The sequence below is a fragment of the Myxocyprinus asiaticus genome, chromosome 13, assembly GCF_019703515.2.
Source record: "Myxocyprinus asiaticus isolate MX2 ecotype Aquarium Trade chromosome 13, UBuf_Myxa_2, whole genome shotgun sequence".
NCBI lineage: Eukaryota > Metazoa > Chordata > Actinopteri > Cypriniformes > Catostomidae > Myxocyprinus > Myxocyprinus asiaticus.
The window spans coordinates 4,489,699-4,509,935 of record NC_059356.1 but is presented as its reverse complement, the minus strand read 5'-3'; the positions used below and the strand labels follow the sequence as shown (position 1 = coordinate 4,509,935).

Sequence of the window (20,237 nt, the reverse complement as noted above, 5' to 3'; positions counted from 1 at the left end):
CTGGCGTCCAAAAGTTTGTAATAATTTATAGATTTTGCTGTTTTGGAAGGAAATTTGTACTTTAATTCACCAAAGTGGCATTCAACTGATCACAAAGTATAGTCAGGACATTACTGATGTAAAAAACAGCACCATCACTATTTGAAAAAAGTAATTTTTGATCAAATCTAGACAGGCCCCATATCCAGCAGCCATCACTCCAACAGCTTATCCTATGCTAAATTGTTCATTTGGTACTAGAAAATCACTTGCCATTATATCAAACACAGTTCAAAGCTATTTGGTTCGTTAAATTAAGCTTAACATTGTCTTTGTGTTTGTTTATGAGTTGCCACAGTATGCAATAGATTGGCATGTCTTAAGGTCAATATTAGGCCAAAAATGGCAAAAAAAGAAAAAGCTTTCTCTAGAAACTCATCAATCATTGTTTTGAGGATTGAAGGCTATACAATGCTTGAAATTGCTAAAAAAAACTGAATTTCATACAAAAGATGTACACTAGAGTCTTCAAAGACAAAGGACAACTGGCTCTAACAAGGACAGAAAGAGATGTGGAAGGCCCAGATGTACAACTAAACAAGAGGATAAGTACAACAGAGGCTCTAGTTTGAGAAATAGATGCCTCACATGTCCTCAGCTGACAGCTTCATTGAATTCTACCCGCTCAACACCAGTTTCATGTACAACAGTAAAGAGAAGATTTAGGGGTGCAGGCCTTATGGGAAGAATTGCAAAGAAATAGCCACTTTTGAAACAGAAAATCAAAAAGAAAAGGTTAGAGTGGGCAAAGAAACACAGACGTTGGACAACAGATAATCGGAAAAGAGTGTTATGGATCTTAACCCCATTGAGCTTTTGTGGGATCAGCTAGACTGTAAGGTGCGTGAGAAGTGCCCGACAAGACAGCCACGTCTATGGCAAGTGCTACAGGAAGTGTTGGGTGAAATGTCACCTGAGTATCTGGACAAACTGACAGCTAGAATGCCAAGGATCTGCAAAGCTGTCATTGCTGCACGTGGAGGATTTTTTGATGAGAACTCTTTGAAGTAGTTTAAGAAGAACTTAAAAAAAATTGTAATATTAATTTTTCACGTTATTAATGTCCTGACTATACATTGTGATAAGTTGAATGGCACTTTGGTGAATAAAAGTACCAAGTTCTTTCCATAAGAGCCAAATCTGTACATTATTCCAAACTTTTGGCCGCCAGTGTATGTATATATATATATATATATATATATATATATATATATATATATATATATATATATATATATATATATATATAAAATCAAGCTTTTGACATTTAGGACAATTGAGGGACTTGTACACAACTATTACACAAGGTGCAAACATTCATTGATGCTCAAGAAGACAACGCACTACTATATGCATACTATACTTTATGTAAACATCTGTAATGTAGATTCTGAAGAGCAGTACTAATAAAAAAAATCTTATCTCTTATATTTGTATAAATTATGAAAGGGGTGTGAACATTTATGAGACAAAAGGGAATGCAAACTTATCTTCCCAACTATCAAGTAATTTTTTTAGTCTGGAGCCCTGTGATGTGAACTTAAAATGTGTCATTAATGACTTGACATGCCTCTGTCTACAAGTAGAATTCACAGAAGATAAAATAAGCTGTTTTAACCACTCGATGATTTAAAGTAACATGTGTAGTAGATAGTGCTTAATTTGACTTGTTTACATTCTGAATTCATAGCGCTACTGCACTAACACACTATATGCGACCATTATATGCACTGGTAAGTGAAATTTATGATGACACTGATACTAATGCAAATATGGGTGTATAAATGTAATGGGTAGAATACAGACAAAAGAATAGAGCCCGACAGATATGGGATTTTTGAGACCGATACCAGTTTTAGAGGAGAAAAATTCAACGGTATGGTGGCCGATATATTTAATTTTTGAGCTGGAATGAAAACAGACCTTTTCTATGTGGATATTTCACCGATTTGACTATGCAAAGGTACTCAGAAGGCTGCTTTCTTAAACAAATATTTTTATCAAAGAATATTTGACATTATTACTATACATTGTCAACAAATTCTAGAAATGAACACTGAGAAAATAAAGAATAAATAAAATAAAACAAATAGCTAAATAAACATCAGTACTGTATGTTTAGTATCAGTAAAATGCTGACCATTAAAATAAAGAATAAAAATAAAATAAACAACTAAATAACAGCAGTACTGATGTTTTAGTATCAGTCAAATGCTGACTATATTAATACCGCTGAGTCAAGATAAACAGCGGCAGCGGTGTTACACTGTATTCTGCTATACAAGTTCAGGGGAAACTTTCAACGGTGGAAAACCAGACTTTTAAATATTACATTTTATAAATGACACGACTGGAATTGTTCAGTTGAAGGGGGTACCAAACTGTGAATCCTACACAAAACAGTTTGGTGAATACATGTTTACTCATTAGCTTCCACTCAGCTGACAAGCAATGAAAGTAGCTACGTGATTAGCTAGTTAGCTATAAGCTCATTGTCACGGAGAGTAAAAGACGGACATTGTTTATTTTACTTTCCAGCATTGTGTCTCACCAAATAGGTAACAACATAGCGTGAAATCAACACTCAACAGACACAATCCACCACCGCACTGTTGTCTGCTGAGCAGCAAAAAGCTGCTCTGATGTTTACCTTTCAATCTGCTTCATTACTTACTGCACATTACAAACTATAGCTGGATAACAGCAAACAGACACGAGTGACATGGTTGTCAGGGACAAGGTTAACATTGTATTAGTAATACTGAAAAGGGAAAATGATGGGGTCATTAACTACGTTTCCATCCAAGGATGTTTTGCAAAAAAATTTAGCGCATCAAAATAAAGCTGATGGAAATGCAATATATCGCTAAAATTTCACAAGTGTCGACATCATATTTTTCCGTTTAACTCTAGCGCATAAACTCTATGTCGATACATCAAATGCCACGAAAAACTGGTTTGGAAATATTTTGAAAGAGAAAATTGGCATTAACCAAAAATGTAGTGTCACATGACAGAATTTACCCCAATCGTTAGCCTGTATTAATCATGACGACAAGGTATAGGATCCTTGAAAGCCAATTTATTGTACGTGATTATGGATTGATCTGAACGACATAAAGATCCAATCACTGCAAACATGACACTTCCAGGAGTGCCAACACAAATATCTCGTATCAAGACATGCACATTGACAAGTGCACTGAGAACAACTTAATGGCCACTCTTTGTGATTAATTGAATCGCGGTAGACATCGTTTATGTATTAATGTTGCTTTTACACACCATTCAAAATAAAAGAAGGCAGTCATGGAATTAGCCCACAATACAAAAAACACTGTGCACAAAGATGTTTTAAATTAAAAATATATGCACAATACTAGAAGAAAAGCTTCAGTTTGCTTTTTTGAAACACTAACACAGCCCAATTCTATTAAATTATTGTTTAGCTTACTTTTGAAAAAATGCTGGCAAAATTCCCTATTTTAAATTAATTACCAAATGAAAAATGCATTAAATTAAAAAAATAAATTACCAAACGAAAAAAATTATATTTTTAGACCTATATATGCCTTTTCTTTACACAAACTTAAATTAGCTATACCCTGTTCTGTAGATGAATAAAGTCGGCTGAATGACATTTTCTACACTTCAAGACTATAAACTATCTGAACTATTTGTCCAATGAGTTCACTTTCAGAAAACTAGCCATTGAACATGTAACCCTCTTTACCTCGGATCGCATTTGCCGAGCTTCTTCAGAAAATGTCAATTGCATTATGATGCTAAAATTAAGTTCAGTTGGTCGTTAAAAGTTGTGGGACAAATATACGGGACATAATGCAGTTGTGATGGAGATGCTTTAGATTAGATGATTGTTCAAATTAGCCTAATGAATATCAGGAATGTATCATATGTAAACCCTGAAATTACACAGCATCAGTTTTTCTGTAATAGCTGCGCACACAGCATATACACATCGATGGATGGTCCTTATACTAAGACTGAAAATTTCCCCACTACTTGGTGCAGGTTGCCAGCTTGAACAGGGCCATGATGATTCGCTTTCGGGTCAGAACCGGTGGTAACCTGCGATAGGCGCAACATCAGGACCAATATTACAGTCCTATCAGAAGGGCAACTGCTCCCTTTTGATTGCAATTCCTCATCTTCTGATTGCGTTAATTTGTGAAATTAGAATGACAGTTAGCTGGTTAATTTCATTGAATTGTCACAATACTCTCCCCATTTTACCAAAACTTTTGAGGAAAAAAATTAGGGACATCTGGGAGGCGAATTAGCGATAAACACACATTTCTGAATGGAAACGGCTTAAAGGCAGATTTCTTTTGCGCTAAACCAAAACGTATGCAACAAAGTGTTTTTTTTAGGCATGATGTCATCACGCACACCATTTTTATCGATAAAAGGCCATTTGAATGGAAACAGGCAGAAGACGGCAAATTGCGAAAAAATTTTGTACGCATTTTCACTGTCGATAACAAAATAGCGTGAAAAGTGGATGGAAACTAGGCTATTGTTTATTAAGTTTCCAGTATGTATTTAACAATCTAGTTAACAACTTACCGTGATGACACCGCTGAACTCCGCCCTGTCTGCAGAGCCACCGTCAGTTCAGCTCTGTAAACAATGGAGTCGGAGCGCGCTCTGCTGGACAAACTACGCTATGACACCAATTCTAAAACATTGTTTTCTGCATTTATATGTTCTGAAAAAAAGTTTTCATATCGGCGCATATCGGTAAAATATACGTCGATACCGATATATTGTTCCAAGGGTGTAACAGTAATACACTGTGTGTAGGATGTTCTTGGCATTTACAATAATGATTAAAATATTTATGGTTCAATTCTTCACACACTTTTGATATCTCTCATGCGTTTGCCATCGGTTCATTCTCTCTCCCGCAGATAATTCTTCCCGCGGATGCGCTGGGTCTTTCTTCCGCATGCCCAAACTCTCTCGCGCCGTTCGCTTCTCTTTTGTCAAGTAAGTTCCCTCATACTTGACGGCACTCTCCTTGGCGATTGTAATTTCAAGCTCGATTACACTTCCTGTGGCGCCATCTAGCGCTCTGTGCATGCATCAAGCACTAGTAAGTGTAATTGATCTTGAAATAATGATCAGTGTTTCCCCTATATGCATTCAGGAGCGGCACTGCAATTATTGATATTTCACATGGTTCATTAATATCCATGATGCAACGTAACACTTTCCAGCACCAGTCAAAGGCAAATGGGACACCTGTATGAAGCAAAAGGGACCCCACCATATATATACACGCACGTATTCACAGTGACGTCATCGTATAGCAGCCCATCAAAGGCTTTTCGCGAGTGCGTAACACACAACAGAGAAGCAGGAGACCCGACATGATACCTCTTCTAGTGGAAAGTCTTTTACTCTGATAACTTATTTGGCAAAGGTAGTAGAAATATAGGGCTCCAGACTGCGACTAAACGGCTGCATCTTGCAATAATCTTTCCCGCCGGTGAGACTTAAATTTTTTTTAGGGGTCACACTGGTGCGACTACAGAGTTTGCCAACTCTCGTTGTTTATGCGCGACGCGTATGTTTTCTGTTTCATATGAGAAAAACGGAGTGCAAGAGCACTAGCCTCTACCCAGATTAATTATAGAGCTTGGCAACGTGACGTCACGCAACAGTACGCCGCGGTGGCTGATGGGTAGTGTCGCCATATTGTGATGCCATCGCGGTACCGGTGTTAAATCGGCAGACAAGAATAAGGCCCTGCGCTAATTAAAAGCATAAAGATACATTTCGACTAAAGTCATGGGAAAAACTTCTTGTGTTGTTGGTTGTAATGTCCATTCACACGACCGACAAGGTAAGAAATTAAACAACGGATTGTCTTTCTTTAGCTTTCACGCATGGAGGCAGAATCAAGGAAGCAATCGCTGTGTCTCGTTTGGAAGGCTAGGTAGGATGCGTCCTTTGAAGGCTGCAGTATACTGAGCGTCCTCCTTTAAACAAGCCTCGTTTAAACAAGACGGCCTTCGTAGGACAAACGGAAACGGAACGTAACATGGTTGCTATGACAGCACGCCACTCTTTAACAAGCACAAGCACTTTGAGTGAGAAGGGAACAAAGTCCCTTTAGAAGTGAACGTATGAGGTAAATTTTAGGAGAGTTATAATGATGTAAAGAGAAAAGAAATAGATTTTACAGGTATACTTTTAGTCTAATACTTTATTTTAATTATTAATATAATTATACATATTATATACTCTGCACCCATCTACTGAGGTACTTCAACTTGGGAATTAACATTGCTAGCATTTTAACATCATATTTACGGGCAAATTGGCGTAATTTTTTTTTTAGACATTTCCGTTGAAGCAAAGAATTGTGGGTTGTGAGTGCCCATGAAAGATACACCTCATGCATCCTCCGAATTCCCGTGAAAGAAGGTCGTATTCAAAGGCTGCATTCGAAGTGTCCTACTCGCTTTTCTGAAACGAGACAGCCTCGATGATGTATGCAGCTGACAAATGCGGCCTCCGGAGGACACAGCCTTCCAAACGAGACACAGCCAATGTGTCTGATGTAACAAAGGCTATGTTCAGACTGCCACTAAAAATCAAATTTTTTGCATATCCAGATTGTATCCAGATGAGTTTTGATAGTCTGGACAGCAAAAAACCACATGAAATCATATTTTTCCAAATCTGATTCAAACCACATCGGGTGATGGTTTCAAATGCGAAAAAAGCTCTGGCTGCTCAAATCGGATTTCAAATGGTCTTTTGCATCAATCTTAACACGACACAAAACGATGACGTCAAAAATCGGTGATGGAAATGCCTGAAGTATTCATAAGCTGGCCGTGACTGCAGCAAGGAACATTACAATATTTACCAGTCTCCTCCGTCGCTGAGTTTTTCTTGTGTGACAGAGGAGTTCTGCACCGTGACTGAACAGGGTGCTTATTTGGAGAGCGAGATGATGCACCTCCATTTTTCCCGCATCTGTTTTGAAAGCATCGTCGTGGGTACGCCTACGTCATTATCAAAGCAACCCATGCAAATCTGATTTGATCACTTGCAATTAATAGTGCGGACAGTCTGCCTGAAAAGATCTGATTTGAGAAAAAAATCAGATTTGCCTGCAGTCTGAACATAGCCAAAGAGACGACGGTTGTCTTGGATATCAGCCGTAAGACATACAGACATCAAGTTTTCCAGCATCCCAAGATCGTTAAAAGTGTGTTCCAGACATTTTTATTCAGGTGAGTGTCAAAGTATTAAATAAATAGTAGTTGTCAGCCTGGGTCTATTTTTTCATTCTCTAAACCCAACCAAGTAGTTTTGTTACTCTGACCAAACTGCAGTTTTTATCTATCTAGCTACATTTTATTTAAGGAAATACTTAAGGTGTGTTATGTCTTTAATATGCATCTTAATATGTATCTTTTGTGTTGGTTAAATATAAGTTGTTTCACTGCAGTAGATTTATTTTGTATTTATTTATTGATGTCTTCTTGAAGGTAAACCAGCATATGAAATGGATGAGTCACATCCTGACTGGGCTCCAACACTGCACCTGGGACACTCTGAAGTGCGTGCTACAGAGTCAGACCAGTATTCTCGTCAATTACAATGACAACAAATAAGCGTGCCAGTAGCAGGAGACAACAGTGAATCCCAAATGCTGGGAGAAACTACTGCAGAAGATGAGGAAGAAATAAACCAGGTGGGACCAGCACAAGAAAGGAAGATGATGACCAGACAGAGACTGGCAGAGAGGCAGAAGTGGCAGCAGATGTGGGAGGTGGTGACCAGGCAGAGGTGGGAGCTGTAGAAGATGATGAATGTGGAGAACGGGTGGATGTGGAAGCAGCAGAGGATGAGGAAGGTGGAAACCAGGCAGATGATGAAGTGGCACATGAACCAACAGCTAAGAGACAAAGAACAGAATGTCAATTCCATCAGCGCAACAGTGCAGAAATCAACCATCTGTTGCGGGAGAACAGGGAGCTTATGTGTGAGCTGAACAAGAGAAAGATGAAGACTTTTTAAAAGGTAACACAAATAAGGTCAGGTACTACACAGGAATTCCATGTTTTGCCATTTTATTGTCATTGTTCAACAATGTTAAGGCTTTCCTGCCCTTTATAAAAAAGTTGTCATCCTTTCAAATGCTTTTGCTGACACTCATACGTCTGAGGCTTGATCTTCCAGTACAGCACCCTGCCCATCTCTTTAATGTTTCACGTGAAACTCTTTCCACTGCCTTTACTGACACCATAGATGTGTTGTATGCACAGCTTCACCCCTTGGTGTACTGGCCAGAGAGGCACTGCTTACAAGCCACAATGCCACATACATTTTTGGAAGCTTTTGGGAAACGTGTTGCTATTATTGTCGACTGCTTTGAAATATGTACAGAAAGGCCATAAAATCTAAAAGCACGTGCACAGGCCTTTGCTCACTACAAAAGTACACACACCATGAAATACCTCATTGGTATTACACTACAAGGTGCAATATCATTTATTTCCAAGGGATGGGGTGCGCATGCCTCTGACAGGCACATAACTGAGAGCTGTGGCCTTCTTAACAAACTGTTACCAGGTGACATATGGGGCTTTTCCACAGCACGGTACGGCTCGACTCTGCTCGCTTTTTTAGGGTTTTCCACTGTGGATAGTACCTGGTACTTTTTTTAGTACCACCTCGGTCGAGGTTCCAAGCGAGCCAAGCCGATACTAAATGTGACGTAAAAACCCTGCAGATCACTGATTGGTCAGAGAAAATCGTCACTACCAGCATCATTGCTATAAACTAGATGGCAGGTTAGCTTACCCTCGTGCATCGTCTTTGAGCTAACACAGTGATGTCCTCGTCTGCGATTTTCCCAAACTCTCCTGTTTTTTTTAGCTGTATTTTGTCTTGCTGCCGTCAGCCTCTTTTGAAATAAAGTTTGCCGTCTTGCTGTGAAAAACAGACACATGCCAAGAATCAAGAACACCATTCCTTCGATATCCTCCATTGCTCCTTTGTTGTGTGTTTGTCTCGAGTTTAAGATGATGTCACAGCAGTAGAGGCGGCGCAACTATGACGATCAGCCTATAATCCCACCCACATTGAGGCTGCACTAAACTGCAGTGGAAAAGCAAGCTCAGAAATGTAAAGCGAGCAGAGTCTAGTCGAACCGTAACGTGGAGTGGAAAAGTGCCATTAGTGTTTGCTGATCGAGGCTTCGATATCAAGGATAGTGTGGGAATGATATGTGCAGAGGTCAAAGTTCCTGCGTTCACTAAAGGAAGTTGTCAACTCGATGCTAAGGATGTGGAAAATACACGAGCGATAGCACATCTGAGGATTCATGTTGAAAGGGTGATTGGTAGTATGCGCAACAAGTACACAATATTACATAAGAGAATACCAAGTAGTTTGTTACTGCCATGTGAGGGGGAGGAGATGACACTTCTTGACAAGATAGTGAATGTTTGCTGTATACTTCTTAACATGTGTCCCAGTGTGGTTGTAAAACCAGATGAAAATGAAAAATGTGCATGTTAAAATTGTATGTTGCATTTTACTGTTGTAAATGTTTATATTACTGTTGTAGACATTTATATTAGTTTTTTTGATTACATGTTTGTATACTTAAATACTTCTATTGAAAACAGATGACACAATATTTTCTTGTACAAACTGGTTTAATAAAAATGAAATCTGCAAGTACAAAAACAACAGTTTTTGGGTGGTTGAAATTGAACTGAATTTTTCCAGCAATAAATGTAAACATGTCTGAGTAAGTAAAAATATCAGGAAATGTGACGGGAGGTAAGGCATCAGGTCTCGTATCCACTGGTCTTTTGGGATTTCATAAGGATCGACATTTCCGATAATGTTGATTTTCTCAACATAGCATTTCTTGGCGTCCGGTAGGAGTTTGTAAGCATACTTAAAAATACTTGATACTGAAACCAAACCAGTATGAGGTAAACATTGTGTGGTGCTTGGCTACCGGCTAGTGTGCGAGGCCTCACAATATGGCGGACCCTCCCCACAATACCTCCCCACCTGTGATCTAGTTAAAAATATCACTGAAAACTATGGACATTAATGGAGGAACTATGGAAACTTCTCATAATTATTTTGGACCAAGCGATCAGTTTTACTTCAGTGAAAAAGTAACTGGCTTTGATTGCCTTCAGAAATTCAAAGAGATGACTGTACTTAATCAGTAGAATCACACACAGAATATTTCAATTTAGCCCTATATACAGTAAATTAGGTAGGCCTATATATAAATAAACATTTTTACAGTTGTTACTGTTGCATCAAGTCAAAATCAATGCTATACTGTCTAATGTGCATTTCAGCGCAAAATATAATGTCACTATTTTTATTAGTTTCTATCATTAATTTTTTTTTTTTTTTAAATTAAGAATCAAAAATATTTAGTTTTCCACTGTTGCTACGAAATGAGGTGCTGGTGCCACCATCTGTAGAACTTGGCATATGTTAGTCTGGAGCCCTGTGGTGACGTGTATGTTCTGTTAGATAGGTTCATGTTTCCTATTGGTGTTTATGTTTAATAAAAATAATGAAAGTGATTTTTTGAGTGCTTTGAGTGTCAAAAGCTCCCAGTAAATAATAAACACACAAGACAACGCGAACATGACTAACCCATCTATAATGATTCTAAGGTCATTTTAAGCTATTACTCCACCGATGTGTGTAAATACGGGTCCGGCCTTGCAGGCTAAAAAATCCTAGGGGAAACACTGATGATCGTGCTTTGAGACTGCAATGGCAAGATGTACAGTGAAAAAGGAGTTATATTTTGGTCTGTTCTCACCCAAAACCAACTGGATCACTTCAGAAGGCTTTGATTAAACCACCAGAGTCTGACTGATTATGTTTATGCTGACTTTATCCGTGTTTTGGAGCTTCAAAGGCCTGGGTAGGGTTGCACCAGCTGTGCGTAAGTTCTCACGTAAGTTAGGATGTAAAGTTCACACTAAGGGCTTAGTAACTACTAGTTAGTTTGTAACTAAGTCAGTGCTTAATTTGGTTGCACCACCTTTTCTCAAGGCAAGACTTAACTTGTAGGTCGTAAGCTCTCCGTAAAGTAATGCATAGTCGGATAATATGACGTTTACCCGTATTTATCCAATAAGCAGCCTTCATATTTAAACACAGAAGTGTTAAAAATCCATGAACTTTAATTTGATCTTGTTAAGGTTGATGTTCAAACCTTGTTTGCTCACGTAACTGTCAGCTGTAATAAATGAAATCCCCATTAAAATATGATACATAGAAGTAGATTTGATAAATAGTATATTTGCCCTGTGTAAATAACAATATTATCTAAAATAAACGAGGGGTGATAAACAAATACTAATACAATAGGCTGGAAAAACAGACAATTATTCATTTTAATCCTATATATTTTGAATGTGTTGAAACTTGACATCAGGCGACGCATTCTAAAAACTGCACCGTTAGATCGGTTTCATACTGAAGAGCGCCTTAAAAGTACATTTTTTTTTCTCTCTCTCTCTCTTTCTCATAAATATAAACGAGTGTAAATGTCCACATCATCATATATGTTGAAAGGATTGATGCAAAACATGAGCTCATTGATGTCATAAAATTATTCCATCAGTTACTCCTGGTCGGAGGCTTCCGTAAATATTTGGTTTATACGTAGGGTTACGTTAAACCCAAGTTTAATGGTGCAAAGCTCAAATATTTAGCAGTGCGTAAATTGTGACTTAGTGGCCATTTACGCCACAACTAGGCTAAGTTTTAACTTACGCACAGCTGGTGTAACCAGCCCCTGATCACCATTCACTTGCATTGTATGGACATGCAGAGCTGAGATTTTCTTCTAAAAAAATTATTTGTGCTCTGAAAAAGACAGAAAGTCATACACATCTCGGATGGCATGAGGGTGAGTAAATGATGAGAGAATTTTTATTTTTTGGGTGAACTATTCCTTAAATGTGATTGTTAAATGATTACATTGAAATTGTTTTGATTAAATCTGATGTTCTTGTTGCATTCTGTACCGCTTGCATGTGACAATTGTGCAAAAGCCCTTCAACAAATCTTTTAAGGTGTTTGTAATTCAATGTTTTGATCACTTTAAGAAGCATTGTAAAAGTTGTTGTTATATATTTGTGCGTCTTTGTTTAATTTACAATGTTATGATCACCTTCTTTGGTTTTATATGTAAAGAATGAAGAATGAACACCAACCTGTTTGTTCGTCAGTGTGTTCGGTTTTAATTCTGCATGCTTCTGGATAAGCCATATCTTCACTCTCCTCTTTAATAAACATCTTTACAACAGTGTCACACAGATTTCACTTGTTTCCTGGAGTTTTACAATTCTCCCGCCGAAAATAAACACTGCAAATAAAACTTGTGAAATCACTGAAGAAATAAAACAGATGAAAGTCACACATTTATTCTCATTCAGCGCGGAGAATCTTCATCTTCATCATCGTCGTCGTCGTCTTCTTCTTCTTCTTCCAATCACTAACTAATACCGCGCATTATCGCCACCTACTGAAAGCATAGACAAGTTTTCCTTTTGTAAACAAGAATATTTTAATGCAATGTTTTGGACATACGGACATCACAATAACCAGTCAGTTACAATACTCAGTACATTATACATAATACATAGGCTACATATAATGCATACCACAATATTAATTACATTATGATGGTATTCAGGGATTGAGTATTCACTGTATTCAGGGGTTTGTTTTCTCTAAATAAAGGGAGTTAAAGGAATAGTTCATCCAAAAATAAAAATTCTCTCATTATTCACTTACCCTGATGCAATACCAGATGTGTATGACTGCACAGATAAAGGTTTTTAGAAGAAGACAGATCTCTGTCAGGTCCTTATAATGCAAGTAAATGGGTGACAGAACTTTGACAACCCAAAAGTCACATTTAGGCAGCATAAAAGTAATCCACACATCTCCAGTTGATCAATGAATGTCTTCTGAAGAAAATTAATACATTTGTGTAGAAAAATAAATCGATAATTAAAATGTTATTAACTTTTAAAAAGCACTTCCTGCGCTTTGTCAAAAAATGATTCTGATTAGGAACAATAATAAAACAGTCACGTGACGCCATGCAAGGTTCGGACGTGTGAACGGCAAGCTCTGCGCACTTTGCAATTTTAATACTTTTCATGTCATAAACCGGTGAGATTCGATACACCATGATCCTTAACTGTTCTAGGAAGACATTATGTCAAAGAATTCAAAATCCTCGGGCTCTGGAGACATTAAAAGACACTTACGTGCTCAAGCTGATTTTGTGCTGGTTCCACCTAGCGAATGGAGTTGTTTTGTGTAGCAGCACTACATCGGGACAGTGTTGTAGATGAATCTGTACGTTCTTTGTGCTTACGCCCCCTATTGGTTGGAGGTTGTTTTGTGGAGTACTTCTTGCAGGACATTCGAGTGATTGGGTTATCTACTGCACTCATGTAACAGTTGAATGGGCCGGCTCACTGAACATTCGTTTGACTGTCTGAGGAAACTTTAGATCTTATGCTACAGAACTGGCTCCACTTTTGTTAGAAGTTTATACAGAATCATTAAAGAATGGAAAGCTTCCTCCAACCATGACACAAGCCCGGATCAGTCGGATTCTTTTTTTTTTCGATTTTCTCCCCATTTTCTCCCCAATTTGGAATGCCCAATTCCCAATGCGCTCTTAAGTCCTCGTGGTGGCGTAGTGACTTGCCTCAATCCGGGTGGTGGAGGATGAATCTCAGTTGCCTCTACGTCTGAGGCCATCAACCCACGAATTTATCACGTGGCTTGTTGAGCGCGTTAAAGCGGAGACATAGTGCGTGTGGAGGCCCACGCTATTCTCCGCTGCATCCACGCACAACTCACCACGCGCCCCACTGACAGCGAACCACATTATAGCGACCACGAGGAGGTTACCCCATGTGACTCTACCCTCCCTAGAAACCGGGCCAATTTGGTTGCTTAGGAGACCTGGCTGGAGTCACTCACCAGGCCCTGGATTTGAACTCGCAAACGCCAGGGGTGGTAGTCAGTGTCTTTACTTGCTGAGCTACCCAGGACCCCCTGGATCAGTCTGATTCTTAAAAAAGACAAAGATCCAAGCGAATGTAAGAGTTATCATCCAATTTCCCTGATCCAGCTAGACATTAAAATATTGTCAAAAATTTTGGCTAACAGATTAAGTAAAGTTATGAAGTGGGGTTTATTACATTTATTTATGATTGGGAATGTTAATGTTATTAAAATGAATTATATTCCAATATTTAACTACCTGCTACAATCTCTCCCTGTAGATGTCCCCCTCTCTTATTTCAAGCAATTTGATAGCATAGTGAAGTCCTTCATTTGGAATGGTAAGCATCCCAGGTTACATTTCAATAAGTTACATACAGTGCATCCGGAAAGTATTCACAGTGCCTCACTTTTTCCATATTTTGTTATTACAGCCTTATTCCAAAATGGATTAAATTTATTATTTTCCTCAAAATTCTACAAACAATACCCCATAATGACAATGTGAAAGAAGTTTGTTTGAAATCTTTGCAAATTTATTAAAAATAAAAAACCAAAAAAACACATGAACATAAGTATTCACAGCCTTTGCCATGACACTCAAAATTGAGCTCAGGTGCATCCTGTTTCCACTGATCATCCTTGAGATGTTTCTACAACTTGATTGGAGTCCACCTTGATTGGGTAAAATACCCAAATACTTAATGCCCTGTTCGGGCCACTGAAAGGCGCACTGCTGAAAGGCCGTTACTGGGCATACGCAGTTAGAGCTAAAGCTTCAGATTTAGACCAGTTGACTTTCTATCCAGAGAACTTGGAAAAGGAATTAATAATTCTGTGGAGGCAAGGCATAGATCTAGTGGGGTCGGAGACGAATAATAAAATATCATCTGCGTAAAGCAGAAGCTTATGCGCCACACCTCCCGCCACCACCCCTGGAAAATCCTCCTCCTTTCTTATCGCGGCTGCTAATGGTTCCAGGGCAAGACAGAACAATAATGGGGAAAGAGGGCAACCCTGCCGAGTGCCCCTATCCAGAGTAAAATAATCTGAAATTAATCAATTTGTTTGTACCGCTGCTACAGGGTGTCTATAAAATAACTTAATCCAACCAATGAATGTACTCCCGAACCCATACATTTCTAAAATCTTAAAAAGATAATCCCATTCTACCATCAAACGCCTTTTCGGCGTCAAGTGAAATGGCAGCGACCGGAGACTGATCATTCGCTACTGACCACATGATATTAATGAAACGCCTGATGTTATCAGAAGAGCTGTGGCCCTGAATAAACCCCACCTGATCTATATGTATAAGAGATGTCATAACCTTACTTAAACGATTAGCCAAAATTTTGGACAATATTTTTACATCTAGCTGGATCAGGAAAATTGGACGGTAACTTTTACACACACTTGGATCTTTGTCCTTTTTAAGAATCAGAATGATCCGGGCTTGTGTCATAGTTGGAGGAAGCTTTCCATTCTTTAATGATTCCGTATAAGCTTCTAACAAATGTGGAGCCAATTCTGTAGCATAAGATCTAAAAAATTCAGCAGCAAAACCATCTGGCCCCGGAGCTTTGCCTGTAAGTAAGGCCTTAATTACCTCGTCAAGTTCCCCCAAGGTTATCTCAGAATCAAGACAATTTCTTTGCTCAGTCGTCAGTTTAGGAAGTTCTAATGGTTCCACAAAGTTTCTAATATCTTCATCAGTAGGCGAAGACGTAGAACTATAAAGATCAAGATAGAACTCTTTAAAAGCATTATTAATGTCAGTGGCCAAGGTAAAAATTTCACCACCAGCAGATTTCACTGAGGGAATGGTAGAAAACGATTCTCTCTGCTTTATATATCTAGCCAAAAGCTTCCCTGCTTTGTCCCCCGACTCAAAATATGACTGTCTTGCCCTGAATAACCAAAACTCCACTTTCCGCGACAAAATAGCATTATATCTGTATTTCAGTCGAGTCAATTCTCTGAGGCCATCAGACGACATTCTGCGCTTCAGCTCTGCCTCTGCACTTTAAATATTCCCTTCCAACTCAAGTATTGTGCTTTGGATTTTTTGGTGAATGAGGCATACTGTATGAGCTGACCTCTAAGAACCACCTTAAATGCCTCCCAAGCCATGCCCACAGAAGATACTGAGGACCAGTTGGTCTCCTATAAACATTGATTTCGGTCTTCAACATTTGTTGGAAATCAGGATTTTGCAAAAGGGATACATTAAAGTGCCAACTATATGATTTCTTTTTCTCCGTATGTGGCAACATCTCCAAACTCACCAGGGCGTGATCCGAGACTAAGATGTTTCCAATTGAGCAGTCAACAACAGATGAAACGAGGGACTTAGATATAAAAAAAAAAAATCTATTCTAGAATAAATCTTATGGACTGATGAAAAAAATGTATAGTCTCTACCAGATGGGTTCAAAAGTCTCCAAATATCTGCAAGACCAAGATTTTTACACATCCTGTGAAGCGTCACTGTTGCTCTAGGGGGCTTACACACTTTTGCTTCACTGTGATTAAGGACTGAGTCCATCAAAAGATTAAAGTCTCCTCCCAATATTAAATCATGAGGGGTGCCAGCGGCTTGCAGCATCCCTTCAAGATCTATAAAAAAGATCGCAAATTTATGCGTTAGGCGCATAAATATTAGCCAAAATCAAACTTTGCCCCTGAATTTCTGCTAAAACAATAATGACTCTTCCTAATTTATCTTTAATCTGTTTGAGAAATTTGAATTGTAGATGTTTACTTATTAATGAAATGACTCACCTGCTCTTACTTGAGCCAGCACTGAAGAAAACATATCCACCCCATATCTTCCCAAATTTTTCAGCTTCCTGCGAGGAAAGATGTGTTTCTTCAAGAAACACTATATCATATTTCTTACGTTTAAGAAAAGAAATAACCTTCCTTCTTTTTATAGGGTGCCCCAACCCATTCACATTCCATGTGGAGAGAGACAACATATTCATATTAACATTTGACATATTGATATAATAAAAAAAATAAATTGTGTGTCAAAAACAAGATTACACAGACCACATTCCCCATTAATGAAACAATCAAACCCTGAACTTCCCCCCGAACAAAACATACAGAAAAAAGAAAAACGTGCGCATTAACCCCGTGCACGACAGCGCCAACCGGCGTCAATCCCTTAAAACTCAAAGAGTCCATGTAAGCCTACGAGAGTCCCCGCGACAACTTTGCCATTGGATTGCTCAAGTCCGGTGCTTCTATACAAATTTTGTGAGGCAAAATTGCATAACAGAAAATACTTTGTAAAACAGACCCCAGCCAACAGGCAGAATAACAGAAAAAACATGTAGACTCATTCACAGAACCGTCTTGAAGGTGTGGTCCTCCGCAAAACACACTCCAGCTGATATAAAGCCATTCAGTTTCCTCAGACAGATAAACAATTGTTCAGTGAGCCGGCTGTTATGAGTTCAGCAGATGATGTAATCACTCTATTGTCCCTTAAAAATACTCCACAAAAACAAACTCCAGCCAACAGCACAAAGAACAAACAGATTTATCCACACCTGTTCCAAAAGAGTGTTATTCAACAGAACAAGCTCCAGCCGCTAGGCGGAGCCAGCACGAAAAGCAAAACTGGCATCCCGGTTCCTTGGATGATCAAGAGCCAAACTAACTCGGAGGCCGCACAACAAAAAAAAAAGAAAAAAAAAAGAAAAATACACCATAATTTACTCAGCCTGTCAACTTTATAAAAGACATCCTTTATGTGAGCATGTAGATATTTTGCGGTCATCCATAGTATCCATTCTCAATCTGGCCGTGTAAAAAAAATAAAAATAAAATAAAAATCTTCCGTCAATGCAAAAGTTTCTTGGAGTCATGCCACAAAACAAACTCCAGCCGCTAGGCGGAGCCAGTGCAAAAAGAAACAAAAATGGCACCCGGCTTCCTCAGATAATAGAGTCCCTAAACCGCGAGTTAGTCCACTAATATAAGAAACATCAAATGGCTTACTCCAATGTATTTAAGAAGGAGAGTGCCTGTTTTGGACATGTAAATACTTTGCGACCATTCTTCATTTGTATTCTCAGTTTGGCCGGGAACATCAGTGCAAAAGTGATCTTCTGTTGGTGTAAGAGTTTCTTACATTCCTTGAACCGATCGCATTTCTCTCTTGTCGAATTCGCAAAGTCTGGGAACAAGAAAACATTGTGATTCCTCCAAGAAAGCTTTCCCTTTGATTCTCGCCTGGCGCAACACAAGATCTTTATCGGATGATTTCAGAAATTTGTCCAGAATTGATCGGGCCTGTCTCCCTCAGCAGTTCTGCGAGCCGGGACTCTGTGAGCTCGCTCGATTTCCAGTTTATGACCTGTTATGTCGAGAAAACTCTTCATGCTCAGGAATTCCAACAATTTGTATGTTATTCCTTCGGCTGCGGGTGGATTAGCCAATAATTCCCTTTCCGATGACTCAAGATAATCGATTTGTTTTTCAACTTCTGTCACTCTTGTAACCAATTCAGAGAATTTTGTATCCATCGCTGTAATCGATCGACGTATTACAGTGAGATCCTCCAAGTCAGCAACAACCTTCGTCAGCATTACCGACATGTTGGAAAGTTGACGCTGAATTTCATCTACCGACGTGCCATCCAAATCGAGTCCCCGGCTCGCAGGCCCGTCAGAAGCCTCAGCTTGAACATGTAAGTGTCTTTTAATGTCTCCAGAGTCTGAGGATTTTGACTTCTTTGCCATGTTTACCTCAAAGAGCAAGTATGTAACTGGGTGTATCGAATCTCACCGGATTATAACATGAAAATAATAAAAAAACTAGCAAAGTTCTCAGAGCTCGTGTCTCACACATCTGCTTCTCGCATGGCATCCGTGGACTCTCCCAGATCTCAGTTGTATAGGTATTTAAAACAGCGCCACCTGCTCTGTACTATTTTGGGAGTAGCTTACACCCCCATAAAGCTGCAGATACTCTGGGAATGGTGATTACTGCTTTTGGAAAAGGTCACGAGGCATCAATGTATTACTCCCTGCTAATTCAGAGTCTGGGGGACGGAGCTTTAACTTCTATCAAGAGATTATGGGAGAAAGATTTCAACTTGGTATTGGAGGAGGGAGTGTGGGCTAGGATTAAAAAAACAAAAATGTCTAGAGATGCAAGGGTGCGCCTTATGCAATTCAAGATTTTACATAGATTTATTGGACCCCCTCTAGATTGTATAGGCTTGGTCTTAAAGACACACCCACCTTCTGGCGATACCAATCAGAGGATGGAAACATGGCCCATGCTTTTTGGTGGAGTATTGAGATTCAGGAATTCTGGTTGAAGGTTCAGAGCGTTGTGTGTGATGTGGTGGGCACTCGGGTTTCGTTTTGCCCCAGACTCTGTTTTGGGAGATGGGGCGGTCATCGATGTGGGGAATAGTCACATAGAGAACTGGGTTCTGACCTGTGTTTATGATTGCCAGGCAGATTATTTTGAGGGGTTGGAGGTCAGCTGGTGTGCCCCCATTTTGGGAGTGATGCACGGAGATGGGGAGGGTGGAAGCTTTTGAAGAGGTGTCATTTGGAAGATGGGGTAACTTAGATTTGTTTTTTGGGAAATGGGGCAATTATTTAGAGATTTTGGAGGGCGCTCGGGGTGGGGCGTGGAGAGAGTAGTGTAGTATAGTTTTAATTGAGTATGATTAATATATGTATATTTTTGTTTGTGTGTTTGTTTGCTTTGCTTTTTTTTCCTGTATATTTACACGTGTGACTACAGGGATGTTTGTTGGGGGGCGGGGTTGAGGATTGGGAGGAGGAAGGGTGTTTGTGGGGTTTAAATGTTGTTTGTGTATATATATATATATATATATATATATATATATATATATATATATATATATATACACATATATATGTTTTTGCTTTTCTTTATTATTGTAAGATTTAATTAAAAAAAATTATTACATTATATCTATTTAAATTACAACTTTCTGTCTACCGGCGATATATACTTGAACAAGTTTGGCTGTAGTGTGTACATAAATATACTGATTTTTGAGACCTATGTCAGTGTGTGAGACACATGTTCCTCCTTTTTATACATTTGAGTATTACTCTGTCTGA

The 20,237-nt window shown here is 38.9% G+C and overlaps 1 protein-coding gene across 1 annotated transcript in view; it reads right to left on the bottom strand.

Moving 5' to 3' along the window:
• The window catches only part of LOC127450378 (gastrula zinc finger protein XlCGF8.2DB-like), a 29,435-nt gene extending 16,884 nt beyond the window's left edge, over positions 1-12,551 (bottom strand). The window contains exon 1 of the mRNA XM_051714463.1: positions 12,300-12,551. Within this exon, the coding sequence (XP_051570423.1) occupies positions 12,300-12,381 (82 nt within the window). The 5' untranslated portion in view covers positions 12,382-12,551. The remainder of the gene's footprint in view (positions 1-12,299) is intronic.
• Positions 12,552-20,237: the final 7,686 nt, after the last annotated feature.